Source organism: Aethalodelphis obliquidens, unplaced genomic scaffold, assembly GCF_003676395.1.
Source record: "Aethalodelphis obliquidens isolate GAN/ISIS:26980383/991018 unplaced genomic scaffold, ASM367639v1 scaffold14, whole genome shotgun sequence".
In the NCBI taxonomy this organism is placed as follows: domain Eukaryota; kingdom Metazoa; phylum Chordata; class Mammalia; order Artiodactyla; family Delphinidae; genus Aethalodelphis; species Aethalodelphis obliquidens.
This window is the reverse complement of record NW_020837958.1, coordinates 4,682,298-4,697,352: the sequence shown is the minus strand read 5'-3', so window position 1 is coordinate 4,697,352 and position 15,055 is coordinate 4,682,298. Positions and strand designations below refer to the sequence as shown.

The 15,055-nt window shown below is 53.3% G+C and overlaps 1 protein-coding gene across 1 annotated transcript in view; it reads left to right on the top strand.

Moving 5' to 3' along the window:
- LOC113624787 (zinc finger protein 862) overlaps positions 1–5,246 on the top strand; it is an 82,432-nt gene extending 77,186 nt beyond the window's left edge. The window contains exons 7-8 of the mRNA XM_027114921.1: positions 1,352–1,978; positions 3,020–5,246. Coding sequence (XP_026970722.1) covers positions 1,352–1,978; positions 3,020–5,184 — 2,792 coding nt within the window. The 3' untranslated portion in view covers positions 5,185–5,246. The remainder of the gene's footprint in view (positions 1–1,351; positions 1,979–3,019) is intronic.
- Positions 5,247–15,055: the final 9,809 nt, after the last annotated feature.

The following is a 15,055-nucleotide window of genomic DNA, read 5'->3' as shown; positions in this document are numbered from 1 at the left end:
AAGGCTGCGGGGAGCCACCTGAGCTCAGGAGCCTTGGAGCCTTCAGGAGATAAGGTCGTTCCTTAGGTGTTCGTGTGAGGACAGAAAAGGACCATCCTGAATAGGCTGCTCCCTTCTGTGCTGTGACCTGTGGGAAACCTGGAGTCACACACGGGCCAGGGTCCATCACCCCATGCCAGCTGTGGGATGCCAAGGCTTGGTCACAGCACGGAACATCTGGATTGCACACGGAGAGCCCTTGGCCTTCACTCGGAGGCCTTGAGCAAACGCAGCTCTCAGAAGCCTAATGACAACATATATTCAGGCCAAGATGTTGGTCAGAGTCACATCTCCCAGGGCCCCGCCCCTGATCTAGGAAGCCTTTGAGAGTTCTAGCTCCATAGACGGCTGTCAGGACCTTCTGAGGGTCCCTCTTAGCACCTGTCGCCCCAGGCAGCATCTATACATCTATAGCAATTTATGCAACTGTGTTGGCCATTTGGAAAAATCAGGCTAACATAATATATTGCTGGGGTGTTCACCAAGGTCTTTGACGTCATTTACATGATAGAAATAGAAAAGGAAATGTCCTTAGAATTGTCAGGTAAGGACACACAGCTACTGTAGTTTGAGCGTGTGTTGGGTCCGCGTGGACGTGTCGTGCTTTATCGTGCTGGGGGGTGCCATCTTGGAGCTCACAGCCGCTGTTGGTATGCGCGACTTCCCTTTTCTTCCTGCCTCGGTCATCCGTGAGAGCCACAGAGGTTCAGGCCGTGCTTCCTCACATAATCCAAGGCTTCCGGTTCCTGGGAGAATTAGAAAGGACCGTTGCTATAAGGCAGACTTTGCCCTAACAGGGCTGTCTCCCAGGAGTCAGGGAGGAGGGAGGAGTGGGCCTCAGTGTTTCGTGTGTACCTTTTACCAAGTCGAAGCAGCCATCTTCCGATTGCTGGGACTGGAGGAGCAGCCTGGAGGGGTGGGGACTCCACATGCACTTAGCTGAGCTATGGGACCACCCACCTGGCTAATCACGTGGGATATCATCTTCTAGGATGAGAGGATGGCAAGTTCCTTAACTTCCAACTCCCTGCCCCTATAGCGTTTGCTCAACTTATAAACATAGAGCTTCTACTCATAAAGCTCCGTGGAAACAGTCTCTTTAAAAAGAGTTCTTCCCACTTTTTCGGGTCCTTTGACTCTAGAGCCCGCGGTCCATTGAGTAATCCACCTCCCTTTTTGCCACACCTGCTCCATTAGGCCAGACCCAGAGGGATGTGTCAAGCGACTTCCTGAGAGGAGCGCTTCGTTTTCTGTTGGTTTCTCCTCTTTGGGGCTTTTCCCCACTTCCTCACACCCTGGTTTTCCTTCCTAGGAGAGAAGAAGTTGCAGAGGGAGAAGTCTGAGCAGGCTCTGGATAACCCAGAAGACCTGAGGGGTCCCCTGCAGCTCCCCGTGTTGAGACAGGGCAAAAGTCCCTACAAGCGTGGCTTTGATGAGGGGGACGTGCACCCCCAGGCCAAGAAGAAGAAAATCGACCTCATTTTCAAGGATGTGTTGGAGGCCTCACTGGAATCTGCAAAGGTAGAAGCCCACCAGCTGGCACTGAGCACCTCGCTGGTCATCAGGAAGGTCCCCAAGTACCAGAACGACGCCTACAGTCAGTGTGCAATGACTGTGTCACATGGCGTGCAGAATGTCACCCGGACCCAGGGAGAAGGAGACTGGAAGATCCCCCAAGGGGTTTCCAAGGAGGCAGGCCCACTGGAGGATGAAGAGGAGGAGCCTTCGTCGTTCAAGGCCGACAGTCCCGCCGAGGCCTCCCTTGCATCCGACCCTCACGAGCTGCCCACCACCTCCTTTTGCCCTAACTGTATTCGCCTAAAGAAGAAGGTCCGGGAACTCCAGGCCGAACTAGACATGCTTAAGTCTGGCACGCTTCCTGAGCCCCCCACCTTGCCAGCACAGGTACTGGAGCTCCCCGAATTCTCAGACCCCGCAGGTAAGTTGGTGTGGATGAGACTGTTGTCAGAGGGAAGAGCACGTGGTGGGCAGTGTGGAGGGGGGCCTGGCGCTCCCCAGGGGAGCCACCTTTGGGGAGACCTGGGGCGTGGAGCTCGGAGATGGGTACCGGCCGCAGCGCACGCCCTCGGGTGCCTCCGACAGGCCGCCTTACAGCTCGGGTGGGGCTTTGGGTCTTGCCCTTGTATCCTCCTCGTCAATAAAGGAAGTTCTGCTGCAGGAGGGGTGTGTGCTGTGTTCTTGACCCCTTGCCTTTCTCCAGTGTCTTACCCCAAAGCCCAACTTCCAAACCCAATCTTCCTCTCTCCCAGTCTCAGGCAGGCTGTCCCGTGGGGGAGACCCCCCGGCCTTACCGACGGGGATACAGGGCATTTAGTTGCCTTCGCTGCTTTCTGTTGGCTGCCTGCATCTTTTAGGGATGCTCAACCACAAGGAGGTTTTCTCAGTACGCACCTGCAGCTGAGTTAGAGAGTTACATAGCACTTCCTATTTTAACCGCACCCCCTAGCTCAGAATGAGGTGTTTCAGATGTTCAAAGCACGCATCTTAACTACACTGCATTCTGATCCCGAAATCACTTGGGGCCCGAGCTCCCTTCATTTGAGGGCAGCGCGCCTTCCCCTGACCGCCTTGGTGGTGGGACGCGTCCCACGTCCTGTCCTTGCTGTGTACCACTATGGAACCTCTGACGTGCTCTGTTGCTCCAGCAGCTCTGCCCTCCTAGTTGTGCTGTTCGGCTGATACAGAACATTTAAGTTCCTTGAGCACCTACTCGTGGAAGGTGAGGGCAGGCAGCCTGGAGCGCGGTGGCCCCCGGGGCTAATGCACAGAGAGGGTGAGACATGCATGGACGACAGGAGTGCTTCTAAATGAATTCCAGGCTGGGATTCAGTCTGTCATAGGGATCGGCTCCTGTTTCACAGAATGCGACACCTACCTTTTGGGCCCTATCTCCTTCATCTTGGAAATGTCCGTGTTTTTTCCAGCAGGTGTAACTGTTTCTTTCCCATTTGTCTTCCAGCCTCAGAGAGCATGGTCTCCGGCCCTGCCATCATGGAGGACGACGACCAGGAGGTCGATTCGGCAGACGAATCCGTCTCCAACGATATGATGACGGCCACCGATGAGCCCTCCAAGATGTCGTCGGCCACCGGGCGCCGAATCCGGCGCTTCAAGCAGGAGTGGCTGAAGAAATTCTGGTTCCTGCGGTACTCCCCGACCCTCAACGAGATGTGGTGTCACGTCTGCCGCCAGTACACGGTGCAGTCCTCCCGCACCTCGGCCTTCATCATCGGCTCCAAGCAGTTCAAGATTCACACCATCAAGCTGCACAGCCAGAGCAACCTGCACAAGAAGTGTCTGCAGCTCTACAAGCTCCGCATGCACCCCGAGAAGACGGAGGAGATGTGTCGCAACATGACCCTGCTCTTCAACACCGCCTACCACCTGGCCCTGGAGGGCAGGCCCTACCTGGACTTCCGGCCTCTGGCCGAGCTGCTGCGGAAGTGCGAGCTCAAGGTGGTGGACCAGTACATGAACGAGGGAGACTGTCAGATCCTCATCCACCACATCGCCCGGGCGCTGCGCGAAGACCTGGTGGAGCGCATCCGCCAGTCACCCTGCCTCAGCATCATCCTGGACGGACAGAGCGACGACCTGCTGGCTGACACGGTGGCGGTCTACGTCCAATACACCAGCAGCGACGGGCCCCCGGCCACGGAGTTCCTGTCCCTGCAGGAGCTGGGGTTCTCCAGCACAGAGAGCTATCTGCAGGCGCTTGACCGGGCCTTTTCCGCCTTGGGCATTCGGCTGCAGGATGAGAAGCCCACCGTGGGCTTGGGCATAGACGGGGCCAACGTCACAGCCAGCCTGCGGGCCAGCATGTTCATGACGATACGCAAGACGCTGCCCTGGCTGCTGTGCCTGCCCTTCATGGTGCACCGGCCCCACCTGGAGATCCTGGATGCCATCAGTGGGAAGGAGCTCCCCTGCCTGGAGGAGCTGGAGAACAACCTGAAGCAGCTGCTGAGCTTCTACCGTTACTCGCCACGCCTCCTGTGCGAGCTGCGGTCCACGGCGTCCACCCTCTGCGAGGAGACGGAGTTCCTGGGGGACATCCGGGCTGTGAGGTGGATCATCGGAGAGCAGAACGTCCTCAATGCCCTCATCAAGGACTACCTGGAGGTGGTGGCCCACCTCAAGGATGTCAGCAGCCAGACCCAGAGGGCAGACGCCTCGGCCATCGCACTGGCCCTGCTGCAGTTCCTCATGGACTACCAGTCCATCAAGCTCGTCTACTTCCTCCTGGACGTGATCGCCGTGCTGTCGCGCCTGGCCTACGTCTTCCAGGGCGAGTACCTCCTGGTGTCCCAGGTGGACGACAAGCTCGAGGAGGCCATCCAGGAGATCAGCCGGCTGGCCGACTCTCCAGGGGAGTACCTGCAGGAGTTCGAGGAGAACTTCCGGGAGAGCTTCAACGGGATCTCCGTGAAGAACCTCAGGGTGGCCGAAGCCAAGTTCCAGTCCATCCGGGAGAAGATCTGCCAGAAGACCCAAGTGATCCTGGCTCAGCGGTTCGATTCCCGCAGCCGGATCTTCGTGAAGGCCTGCCAGGTGTTTGACCTGGCCGCCTGGCCCAGGAACAGCGAGGAGCTCATGAGCTACGGCAAGGAGGACATGGTGCAGATCTTTGATCACCTGGAGGCCATCCCCACCTTTTCCCGGGATGTCTGCAGGGAAGGGCTGGACCCCCGGGGGAGTCTGCTGATGGAGTGGCGGGAACTCAAGGCTGATTACTACACCAAAAACGGCTTCAAGGACCTGATCGGCCACATCTGCAAATACAAGCAGAGGTTTCCACTCTTGAACAAGATCATCCAGGTCATCAAAGTCCTCCCCACCTCCACCGCTTGCTGCGAGAAAGGCCGAAACGCCCTGCAGCGAGTCCGCAAAAACCACCGCTCCCGCCTGACCCTGGAGCAGCTCAGCGACCTGTTGACCATCGCTGTCAACGGCCCCCCGATCGCCAACTTTGATGCCAAGCGAGCCCTGGACAGCTGGTTCGAGGAGAAGTCTGGCAACAGTTACACGCTGTCGGCCGAGGTCCTCAGCAGGATGTCTGTGCTGGAACAGAAGCCAGTGCTTCAGACCGTGGACCACGGGTCAGAGTTTTACCCGGATATTTAGGGAGCCGGATCGCAGAGTTCACTAAGCTGTTGAATATTTTTTTAACCTATACTCATAAGCTTTGATACATTATATAAATATATATTATATTATATATATATATATACATATATATATATATATATATATATATATATATAAAAACCCACACTGAAAAAATGTTAAAAACCAAGGTGATACATCCACCAGAAGCTACTGGGAAAGGAATAATGTCAGAAACTGACTCTCGTCTACAAAATTTGGCAGCTGCAACACACGTGGAAACTCATTTTCACTCACAGAAGCATGTGCTGGGGCCACACGTGCTCCCACCTCACAGTCAACCAACCGCATAAGCTAAAATGACGGGTCTGTCATCACCTTAGGTAGCTCATTTTGTTTCTGTTCTCGTTCGGGGGTTGAGGGGTTTGGGTTTGGGTGTATGTTCTTGCCTTTTTTTTTTCTTGTTTGGTTTCATGAGGGGGGTTTCTTGGCCTCTTCATTGACCGGCTGGTCCAGCTGAATCCGATCTCTCATTTGGGATGGGGTGGGCTGTGTATCTGGATCGGGGTATTTGACTTTTCCCTCTCCCACCCAACTTCAGCTCGAGAGATTTTCATTCATTTCCTGACCAGCGTTCCTTCACTGTCTCGAAACAAAAGCGTCGGTCAGACTGTGACGCCCACCACTCCCTACCCGTGTCGCTTGTCCTGTCCCTTGTCTGTTGAATCCCTCCTTCCAGACCCCTGGATCCTAAACATTTTCCCTGTTATACTGAAGGCAAAATCGCCTTACACCGAGCTTGAAATCCCGGGGACGGGGTGGGGGTGGGGCGTGAGCGCCTTGCCTTCCTGTTTGACCTGGTGTGGGATAACATAATATAATTCCATTCAGATCCAGGGAATATGGGGGGAATGAAGAGCCAAAAAGTCTATACCCCAGTAGGGCAGCAATTTTTGGCTAAAAACAAGTAAAATGAAAAGTATGTAATCAATTTACATGAATTATTTATACTCTGTCTTTATAATCATATAATGTGTTTGGGGGTATTTTATTTTCCCTTTAATAATCAAGAAATGCCTGCTAGAGTTCGGTGGCAGGAGATGTCAATGCAAGTTGTGCCCTGGGTTATGCGTAACTCCGATGAGAGTCTCTAGAGATTGGGTCCTTTTGCAGTAAGGCTGATGACGAGCCCTGCAGCCTGGCAGGAAGGTAGTGGGAAAGTGGGTAATGCATCTATGCCGGCGAACGCTTCCTTTTTTGAACAGGGTAGAGACGTCCTAAAAGAAAGGAATACACAAGAGGTAAGACAGGACTCTCAAGGCATCAGCCTACACACACACACGCACACGCACACGCACACGCACACACACACACACACACACCCCGAGATATAAGCTTTAGAAATAGCCACTCGCCTACTCCCTGAGGCAAGTAGTGGTTTAATCTAGAGGAGTCTTGATCAATGCTCTTTTGTTCATTTAATTACCAGTATACCTCGCAAGGGAGTTTTTTAAAAAATGTGCGTGAGCTGTTAAAAACTTCTGTCCATGTTTCCACATCTGATGTATGCATATCTGATATGCAGAGATCCTGCATCGTGGGTGCAGGTTATACTGGGGGGAGAGAGGAAGAGCTGCATTGTCTGTGGTCTGTCGGGAGCCATCCCTCTCAGTTGGCAGAGGGTGGGCAAAGGACGGTGTGATCTGGCCACAGGCATGGCTCCAGTGTCCCCCACCTGCTCAGCTCAGACATTAGGAAACTGTGGTGGCTTCCTTCCTTCTTGGTTTATCTTGTCTCCGAGGGCTCATGCCACCGTTGAGAACCGGAGTGGAACTGTCATCAACACTGAACATGTCACCCCCTCCTTCCTTGTCCTGCCAGACCTTCACCCCCTCCAGATCCCTTCCCCCCCACCCCATGGTCTTGGTGCTAAGATAACTTTAGAGTCATTGCTGCTAGTCGATAGCTTTTCATTATATAAATATATTATATATATTATATATTATTTTTGAAACTTTTTTGTTTGTTTTCAACAGTGATGTAGCATGTTAAAAAAACAAAAAACCAACTGGTTTTCTCCGACTGTCCCACTGCCAGGCCTCATATGCTGCCTTCTTCAACAAATCAATGCACCCCTGCCTGGTGACATTCACCCCTCACCCCCCTCCCCAGTCGCACGTACTTTCCCACCCTCCTCTGAACAAGGAGAGAGTTAGCAGGAACTTGCAAGGAAAGACCCAGAGCCCTTCTTTGTGCTTTGAAGTTCCCAGCTTCATCCGCTTCTCCACTTTAGGCCGATGTCTTCTCTCCCCATCTGCCTCCTCCCATCAGGGTCAGTAACTGTGGTCAAGTGCAAAGCACAAGGGTCCACCTTTCCCTCCCCAACTTCCTCTCCACCACACACCCAAACCACCGTGTCTGTGGGAGCTTCCTTTGAACATCGCACAGACTGAGATGCGTTGAGGGCAGAGATGGCTGGCAAGGTGGGCCTCCGTAGGGGTCAGAAACAGTAGTCGGGATCCTTTCTTCTAGCCAACAGTTGCCTTACGCCTCCTCCTGCCCCCCTCTGCACCTCCCCACCCACTATGTCAGGAGATAGGGAGTCCTCCCTTAGACCACTCATTTGGAAACCAGGAGGAGAGAATCGCCCATGGCTGCCTGAGTACCGCAGCAGGGCTGCGACTGTTTCCTCTCAGGAGGCCGTGGCCAAAATCAGCTCAAATTTTTATCCAGAGGGGAAAAAATCCTTTGGGCCAATGCCAGTGTCTACCTTGTCTTTTTAGAGGGGCAGGAGCTGGCCACCTGCCTCTGGGCCAGAAGCCTGAGCAGCTGCTAGCGGCACGAGGCTGCTAGCCATCACCTGCCCAGCTAGACTCCAGACCTCAGAGAGGATGAGCTCTCTGGCAGGTCCTGAAGTTGGGGAAGGCCTCCCTAAAACTCCAGTTGCCCATGATACTCTGAAGGCCACTTTGCCTTGGGACAGGGAGCAATTTGGGTGACACACCACTGCAATTGACACAGAGTCTTTACCCCTTGGAGGCTCCAGTGTTTCTATCCTGTGAATGCTGCATGCAATTACCCATGATTTCCATCCCTGGCGTTTCCACTCTTCTGCGTCCTTGAGAAGAACTCTTGGACTGTGGGGACCCTCGGGGTTTGGCCCAGGGAACCGCATGCTTGGGCAGTCTAACCTCCCTTTGATAAGTACAAAAAGCTGTGGCTAGGCGGTCCTTGCATCCTCGTCCCTTCGGACGAGACAGAGCCCTTAAACTCAGCCCCTGGCTTAGGAGTGACGACCATTGGCTTAGAATGAAAGGTCTGTGTCTCTAGAATTGAAACTTGTCCTCATTGGGTTGGCTGATCAGTGACTTTCTTCGGTTCATGGAGGGGGCGGGAAGTGAGATCAGGTTCGTGGCCAATTGTGCCAAAGAGACATCGCAGAGCTCGGGAGCCAGAAGCCCTTGTGATTAAAATGGTCTGCTTTTCCTCAGTGGAGGAAAAAAAAGACCCATTGCCATTTTGTACCTATCTGTGAGACCCAAGGACAGCCCAGCCCTGTCTGTAACTCTTGCCATGTCCCAATTTCCGAGTTTCGCCTGCCTGGTTGAATGTGAGAATCCGGGCATCCACGACACCAGCTTTTTTTTTTTTTTTTTTTTTTTCTTCCATGGCTGCGGGCAGCATCCTGTGGTGCTGGGCAGACCCTCATTTCCTCATCCTCACGGGAGGATGAGACCAGGCTCGACGTCCTGGATCCCTGGCTGGTCGCGTTCGGTGCTGGGCCCTGAATCTAGGGCAGCTGGAGGTCTCCAGCCCACCCCTGCTACCCGTTTCCATGCTGAGCTGTCTTGCTGAGGCCCCTCTCCTTGACTTGCTTATGTTGACGCTCTGATGTGGAGAAAGGAGCTTGTAATTATTTAAGATGATGTTTAAATATTTTCCAGTTGTTTAGAAGTGTTATCAAGAAGGAGAAAACAGGCGAAAGCATGTAGAGTGCTGAAAATGATCGTGGAGAGACTGAAATGGATCAGACGTGGCCCAGCTTGGGCTGTGGGGCGGGCATCGTTTTAGCCGTTCACCTGGAGCCTCATGGGGCCCAGGAAGTGGCTTGGGGGTTGAAAGAGAACTTCTAGATTCCTCCCCGCTTTGTTTGTTCTCCCACCCCCCTAGGAACAGGAATTCTGTATCTAGAGCTGGTTGTGGTTTCCGGTCTGGGTGGATTTCCAAGTCGAATTTGTGTTCTGTCTTGGTCCCTACACCCAGTTTGGGTAGAAGGTTCTGGATCCCCTCGCCCGTTCAAGCAGCAGGCCCAGCCAGGCCAGCCCGGGACAGCCAAAGTGGGGAGTGCCTCTTCCTTAGACAAGAAAGGCATGTTCAGAGGGCAGGTGAGCTTGGGACAGTCCCATTGCAGATGCCGGCCTCCTGGGGAACGTGGGTCATGGGTTCTAGGCTGGCTCCCTCCTCCAGCTTCGAGGAGGGAAGATTATGTCCAGAGATACACAGGGCCCTTCTCCTGCTCGGAGGAAGGCCTCTCTCTACTATCTGTGGACATGGTGCTTTAGGTGAGTGGATGGAGCTGTGATATTTTAAGAAGACTTTGAGGTGATCTTTGTGTGTTAGCCAGAGGGAGGAAAAGTGCCCTTTTGGGAGGAAAATGGTACGGCCCTCCTCTTCGGTCTGGCTCTCCCCATCCCCCCATCGCTTCAAGTGGTATCGCCCTGGAAATACCTATGCAATCCAGTCTCCCTAGGAGAGCGCATGGAAGCAGGGGTATGTGCAGTGTATGATACAAATGCTACAGCATATATATTGTATATATGGACATATGCAGTACGTATACACACAGAGTAAGAGATTAAATCCCGTCTATATATCTATGAATAATATCCTATATATTTATACATTTCTATGTTTAAATAGATATAAAAATAGAGTCTATAGAGAGCTGGGAGAGCAGCGGGAAAGCCTGTCGCTTGAGAAGAGGGAGGAGGCAGAGCCTTTGCGGGGGGGCCGGGGAAGCTGAGCAGGCAGCTGGGAACGGGGCCTCCGAGACCCGGAGTGTTGAAGAGGAGGGGAGCCGGGCCCTGACCCTCTCCGTGCACTTTCTCTTCTTTCCCGCAGGCTTGGTCTGAGGTTGGAAGGAGATACTCAGCCCCTGAGCTCCCCGTGGAGTGCCCTCTTAGTCCCCGCCCCCCACAAGCCTACGCTTGGGTGGTCACTGCTGCTTGGCAGTAGGATGTGGTCTCTGACCCCTGGTGGAGGGACCACTGCACAGTTTCCCCAAATACCCTCCCCCTCACAGGAATAAGCAGCATTTGTGGCCATAGGAAAGGTGCAAATTGGACCAAGAGAGGTCCAGGAAAGATGCCACCCGCTCCCCCTTTAGATGCTTTTTGCTGCCCCTAGAGGCCAAACCTCTGAACTACAGCCGTCCTGGCCTCCCTCACCCACTCCATCGCTGTCTGCCAGGGCAGCATGGCCAGCCAGCGCTGCCCACCATCCAGAGGCTTTCTGGCCAGGGCAGGGGGAATCAGCTAACGGGGAAGGGTGAGAGAGACATATCCGCACACTCATAAATTCAGTAGCAACTCAAGTTCAGAAGGAGGGCTTTGGCCCAGCCCACTTTGCACAGCTGCTGCTGGCTGTACTCAGGTCAACGCTCTTCCCTCTCTTGCACGGAGGCCCAGCGACCCCTCACCCCACCGACACCGTAACAGGCAGGTTTAGTTCACGTACACTGTTCTGATTCTGTGACTCGAGGCAGAGGCTAAGCCGGATGCCCCAAGCTCATTCACTTCCTCCGGGGAGGGCGCCTCCCTCAGTTTGTCCCTGCTCCCACCCCTAGATGGCAGGGATGTCTGGGGGCCTGAGGGGGCACTGGTGCCACTGGCAGCATGACGAAGGGCTTGTGCAGCCCTGACAGAATCAGAAACCCGTTTCACTTCCAGGTTTCTCTCGATCGTTTCTTTCCCCGGGAGGTAGGGAGGTAGGGGCTGATGGGGCTACAGATGATGGGAGACGGAGGGCAGTGGCATCCTCTGTTCTCTAGACCAGCCTCTGCCTTTTGGCCTTCAAAGGCGCTTATCTCCCATCTCTGAGCCTCCCCTGACCTCTGTCCTACTCCTCCCTCCCATCTTACCAACGTACCTCAGTCCCCAGCAGACATCCCCATAACTACAGTCCGGGGAGGGTCTGTTCTGACAGTGCCCACCTCTTCTCCCCTCCACGTCCACCTGGGTCTCCTTGAGCCACAGCTAGCTGCCAACCGGGCCTCCAAACACCCTCCAGTGCCTGGCTCAGGAGAGACCAGGCCCGGCCCGAGCCTTCCTCCCTCTGCGGTGGACCAGACCCGTGGCCAGGGGATGGGCATCCCCGGGTAGCAATCCCACAATGCACTGTACCTCAGAGAGAGAGCATACCATGGGGCATCAAGGGCGCCGGGCCCTCCCTCCAGAGGAGGACAGCCGGTTACAATACTGCTCACAAAAAGACAAGGGCCAGGCTGCCCTCGGGGCACCCTCAGTCTTCACTTTTGTCTCTCCGGAAGAGCCAGCAGTCTGATTCCGTCTTTTTCAGCCCCGTCTCTCTCCTTCTCTCCACCCCCCACGCTGCTGAACCGTTTCATTTCAATCACAAAGGAAAAACACAGTGGGGGTGGGGGGAATACCTAGGAGTCTATTATCACATACATATTAATATGTTAATACTTTCTTTCTTAAAAAAAAACAACTCTTGATGTTATTACTTTGCAGACTACGCTTTATAGTACCTGTGTGACGGGACCTAGAACACTGGATACAAATAGAGCTATGTTGGTTTATCATAATATGTACGCAGAAACTTTCCTTTTGTCATATTATCCTTGTAATGTAAGAAGATTGTTAATAAAAGCATTTAAATTTACCCACGGAGGTCGAATCTCTGCCTTCTTGCCTCTCTCCCAGCCTGTGCTCAGGGCGATTCAGAATGAGTCCCATGCTTGGGTGTCAGGTGAGATACCTACTGCCTGCCAGGTGGGAAGGAACTGGAAGAGGTCTTCCAAGTCCCTTCCTGCTGTTCTCACTTTTCCCCCATTCAAGTCCACTTCCACCAGGTAACTTACGTGCCTCACCCACCCATCAGGCCAAAAAGAGGTGTCACCAAAACCATTTAAAATAAATCTCTCTGCCCTCACACACATTTAGCCCACAAAAATCTCAGATTTTATTGCAGGTAAACAGTGTTCTAATTCTCCCTCCAACTACCTCGCCTGATTCTCCACTGGCAGACTCAGTCCCCAGGGAGGGGTCCTTCCCCAGTAGTTTGCTAATGGCACTGGTCTGGGGGTGGGTGATAAGTGATGTTTTGTTGTTGTTGTTTTAATTTTTTAAGAAATTTTAAATTAATTTATTTTTGGCTGCATTGGGTCTTTGTTGGTGCGCGCGGGCTTCTCATTGCGGTGGCTTCTCTTATTGCAGAGCACGGGCTCTAGATGCGCAGGCTTCAGTAGTTGTGGCTCGCAGGCTCTAGAGTGCAGGCTCAGTAGTTGTGGCGCACGGGCTTAGTTGCTCCACGGCATGCGGGATCTTCCCAGACCAGGGCTCGAACCAATGTCCCCTGCATTGGCAGGCGGATTCTTAACCGCTGCGCCACCAGGGAAGTCCCGATAAGTGATGTTTTCCCCAAATTGTTTTAGAAAGAAGATGGGCACACATTCAAGAAAAATATAGAAAAGTGGTTGTATTGTTTCCTCCCGGATGCTGAACCCTCCTCCTCTCAGCCCCTTCTCACCCCAGCCCAGCTTCCTGTCAGGGGCCTTCCCTCTCCCTTTTTCTGAACCTCCGCCTTCTCAGTTCCCGCCATCTTCCTCCCAGCCTGTGTCCCTTCCAGCCCCTAGGTCACCCAGAGGCTTCCTGTTGTGAAGGCCTTTCCACAGTCTCCATAGAATGTTGGGGTTCTCTTCTTTTCCCAGGGGAGGGGGAGTGGGAAGGAAGGAGCAGAGGGGCACAGCTGTCCATGTCTAACCAGCTCCGGTGAACCAGGGTCAGCCCCGCCCCACTGCTGGCCATCGGATTTGACCCACATTTGCAGCTGGGAAGCAAGGAAAAGAAAGATATTCCATCTGCACTTGGCTGTGAGCTCGGTCTCCCCAAAGTGGGGCTTGGAGTATGTGGCAAGTGGGGAGGTCTAGTCCACTCCCTCCCCTCCCTCTTCTCCCCAGCTGCCCCAGCTTCCCTCTCCAAGCTTCAAAAGACAAGTTCACCCCAGAGAGAAGACTCAGGAGACTGGCCTGAAGACCCAAAGGTCTGCTATGTGACCATTTCTACAGTGATCTTGTGAGAACACAGATCTAGTCGTGGTATCCTCTCTGCTTAGAAACCTCTGTTTCCCATTGCTCTTAGAGTTCAATCCAAAGTCCTGAGTATGGCCCATCAGCTCTGCATTGTCCAGCCCCTGCCTACCTCCTGGGCTCCTGTGCCCCCCTCTGCCCATGCCCCCTGGCCTCCTCTCTGTTCCTCAAGCTCACTGGGCTCTTTCCCACCACAGGACCTCCCAGTACCCTGTGCCCCCTGCCTGGGATGGTTTCCCCAGGACGGTAGCTCTTCTCATCTTTTAAGTGTCAGCTGAAACACTTCCTTCTGAGGGGTCTTTCCTGACCATGTCCTCTAAATAGCCACCCTCAAGGCACTATTCACTGTTCCTCCTGAGATTTTCATTCATAACACTTATCTCACTTTGGAACTGTGTAATTATCGTGTGTGTGTGTGTGTGTGTGTGTGTGTGTGTGTGTGTGTGTGTGTGTGTGTTCTATGTCTGGTCTTCCTCCTCTGTATTGTAATGCCCATAAGGGAAAAGTAGAGACTTTTTAATACCACTGTGTGCAGTTCCTGCCACATAGTAGGCACCTAATCAGTGTTTATCGAAGGGATGAATGAAAGAATGTAAATTTCATTTGCCTGATAAAAGTGCAATGTCAGCAATGTTGTATTGGTCACAGTAGAAATCCCAGATGCTTCCACGTTGCCTCTCTCTGTCTCAGTTTCCTCATTTGACTAGGATGCCCCAGCACTTACACCCGGCTACACCTGGCCTTGACCCAGCCCCTTCTCTACAAAGTGGAGGCGGCCCCTGAGGTGCTTACTTGAGTTCTCTTCCACTCCAACCTGCTCTTGTCCTTTGGATAATGTTCCACCCCACCCAGGCAGGTATTCCGAGTTCCCCCAGGGAAGAGAACTTTTCCAGCTCCTTCCAGAGTGGCAATTCTGAGTCCACGGTTCCAGGTAGCACTGTGAAACTACTGCCTACGCATCTGTTATGTTTCCGATAAAAACCCTTGGCCACTGGCTCTAAGTCAGAGCCTGAACTTTAGGGTTAGAGTGGTACCAGATTCAAGTCCCCCCTCTGCCTCTTACAAGTTGTGAGACCTTGGACAAGTCATTTATCTGAGTCTACATCTTCAGGGCTCAGTACAGAGCAGAGGCTTAACAACATGGTGACCAGGGTCATTATCATCGTTACTGTTACCTCTAACATCAGGTTGAAGTAGATGCTAGGAAGTTTAGGGTTCCCTTCTTTCACCCTGAATCCCAGGGTCTACCCTGGATGAGGGGTTGCCTGTGACTTTTAATACAGAGCTACCAATACCTATGCCACAGCTGACTTGGAGACCTCTGCCTGACTCACCTTTTCCTTCTCAGCCTGGAGAGAGAGCCTCAGGGCACCTTCTTCTGGTCAACAGCTCAACTCACCTGGCTCTCGAGGGAAAGGGGACTGCAAAGAGGGTTGGTTTGTTTGTTTTTGGCTGGAAGAACAGATCTCTCCTCATCTGTCCCTGGTTTGAATCCTGAGTTTCTGAAACAGGATTTCTGCCATCACCCACTTGCCCTGAGCCACCAAGAAGGAGTGCTGG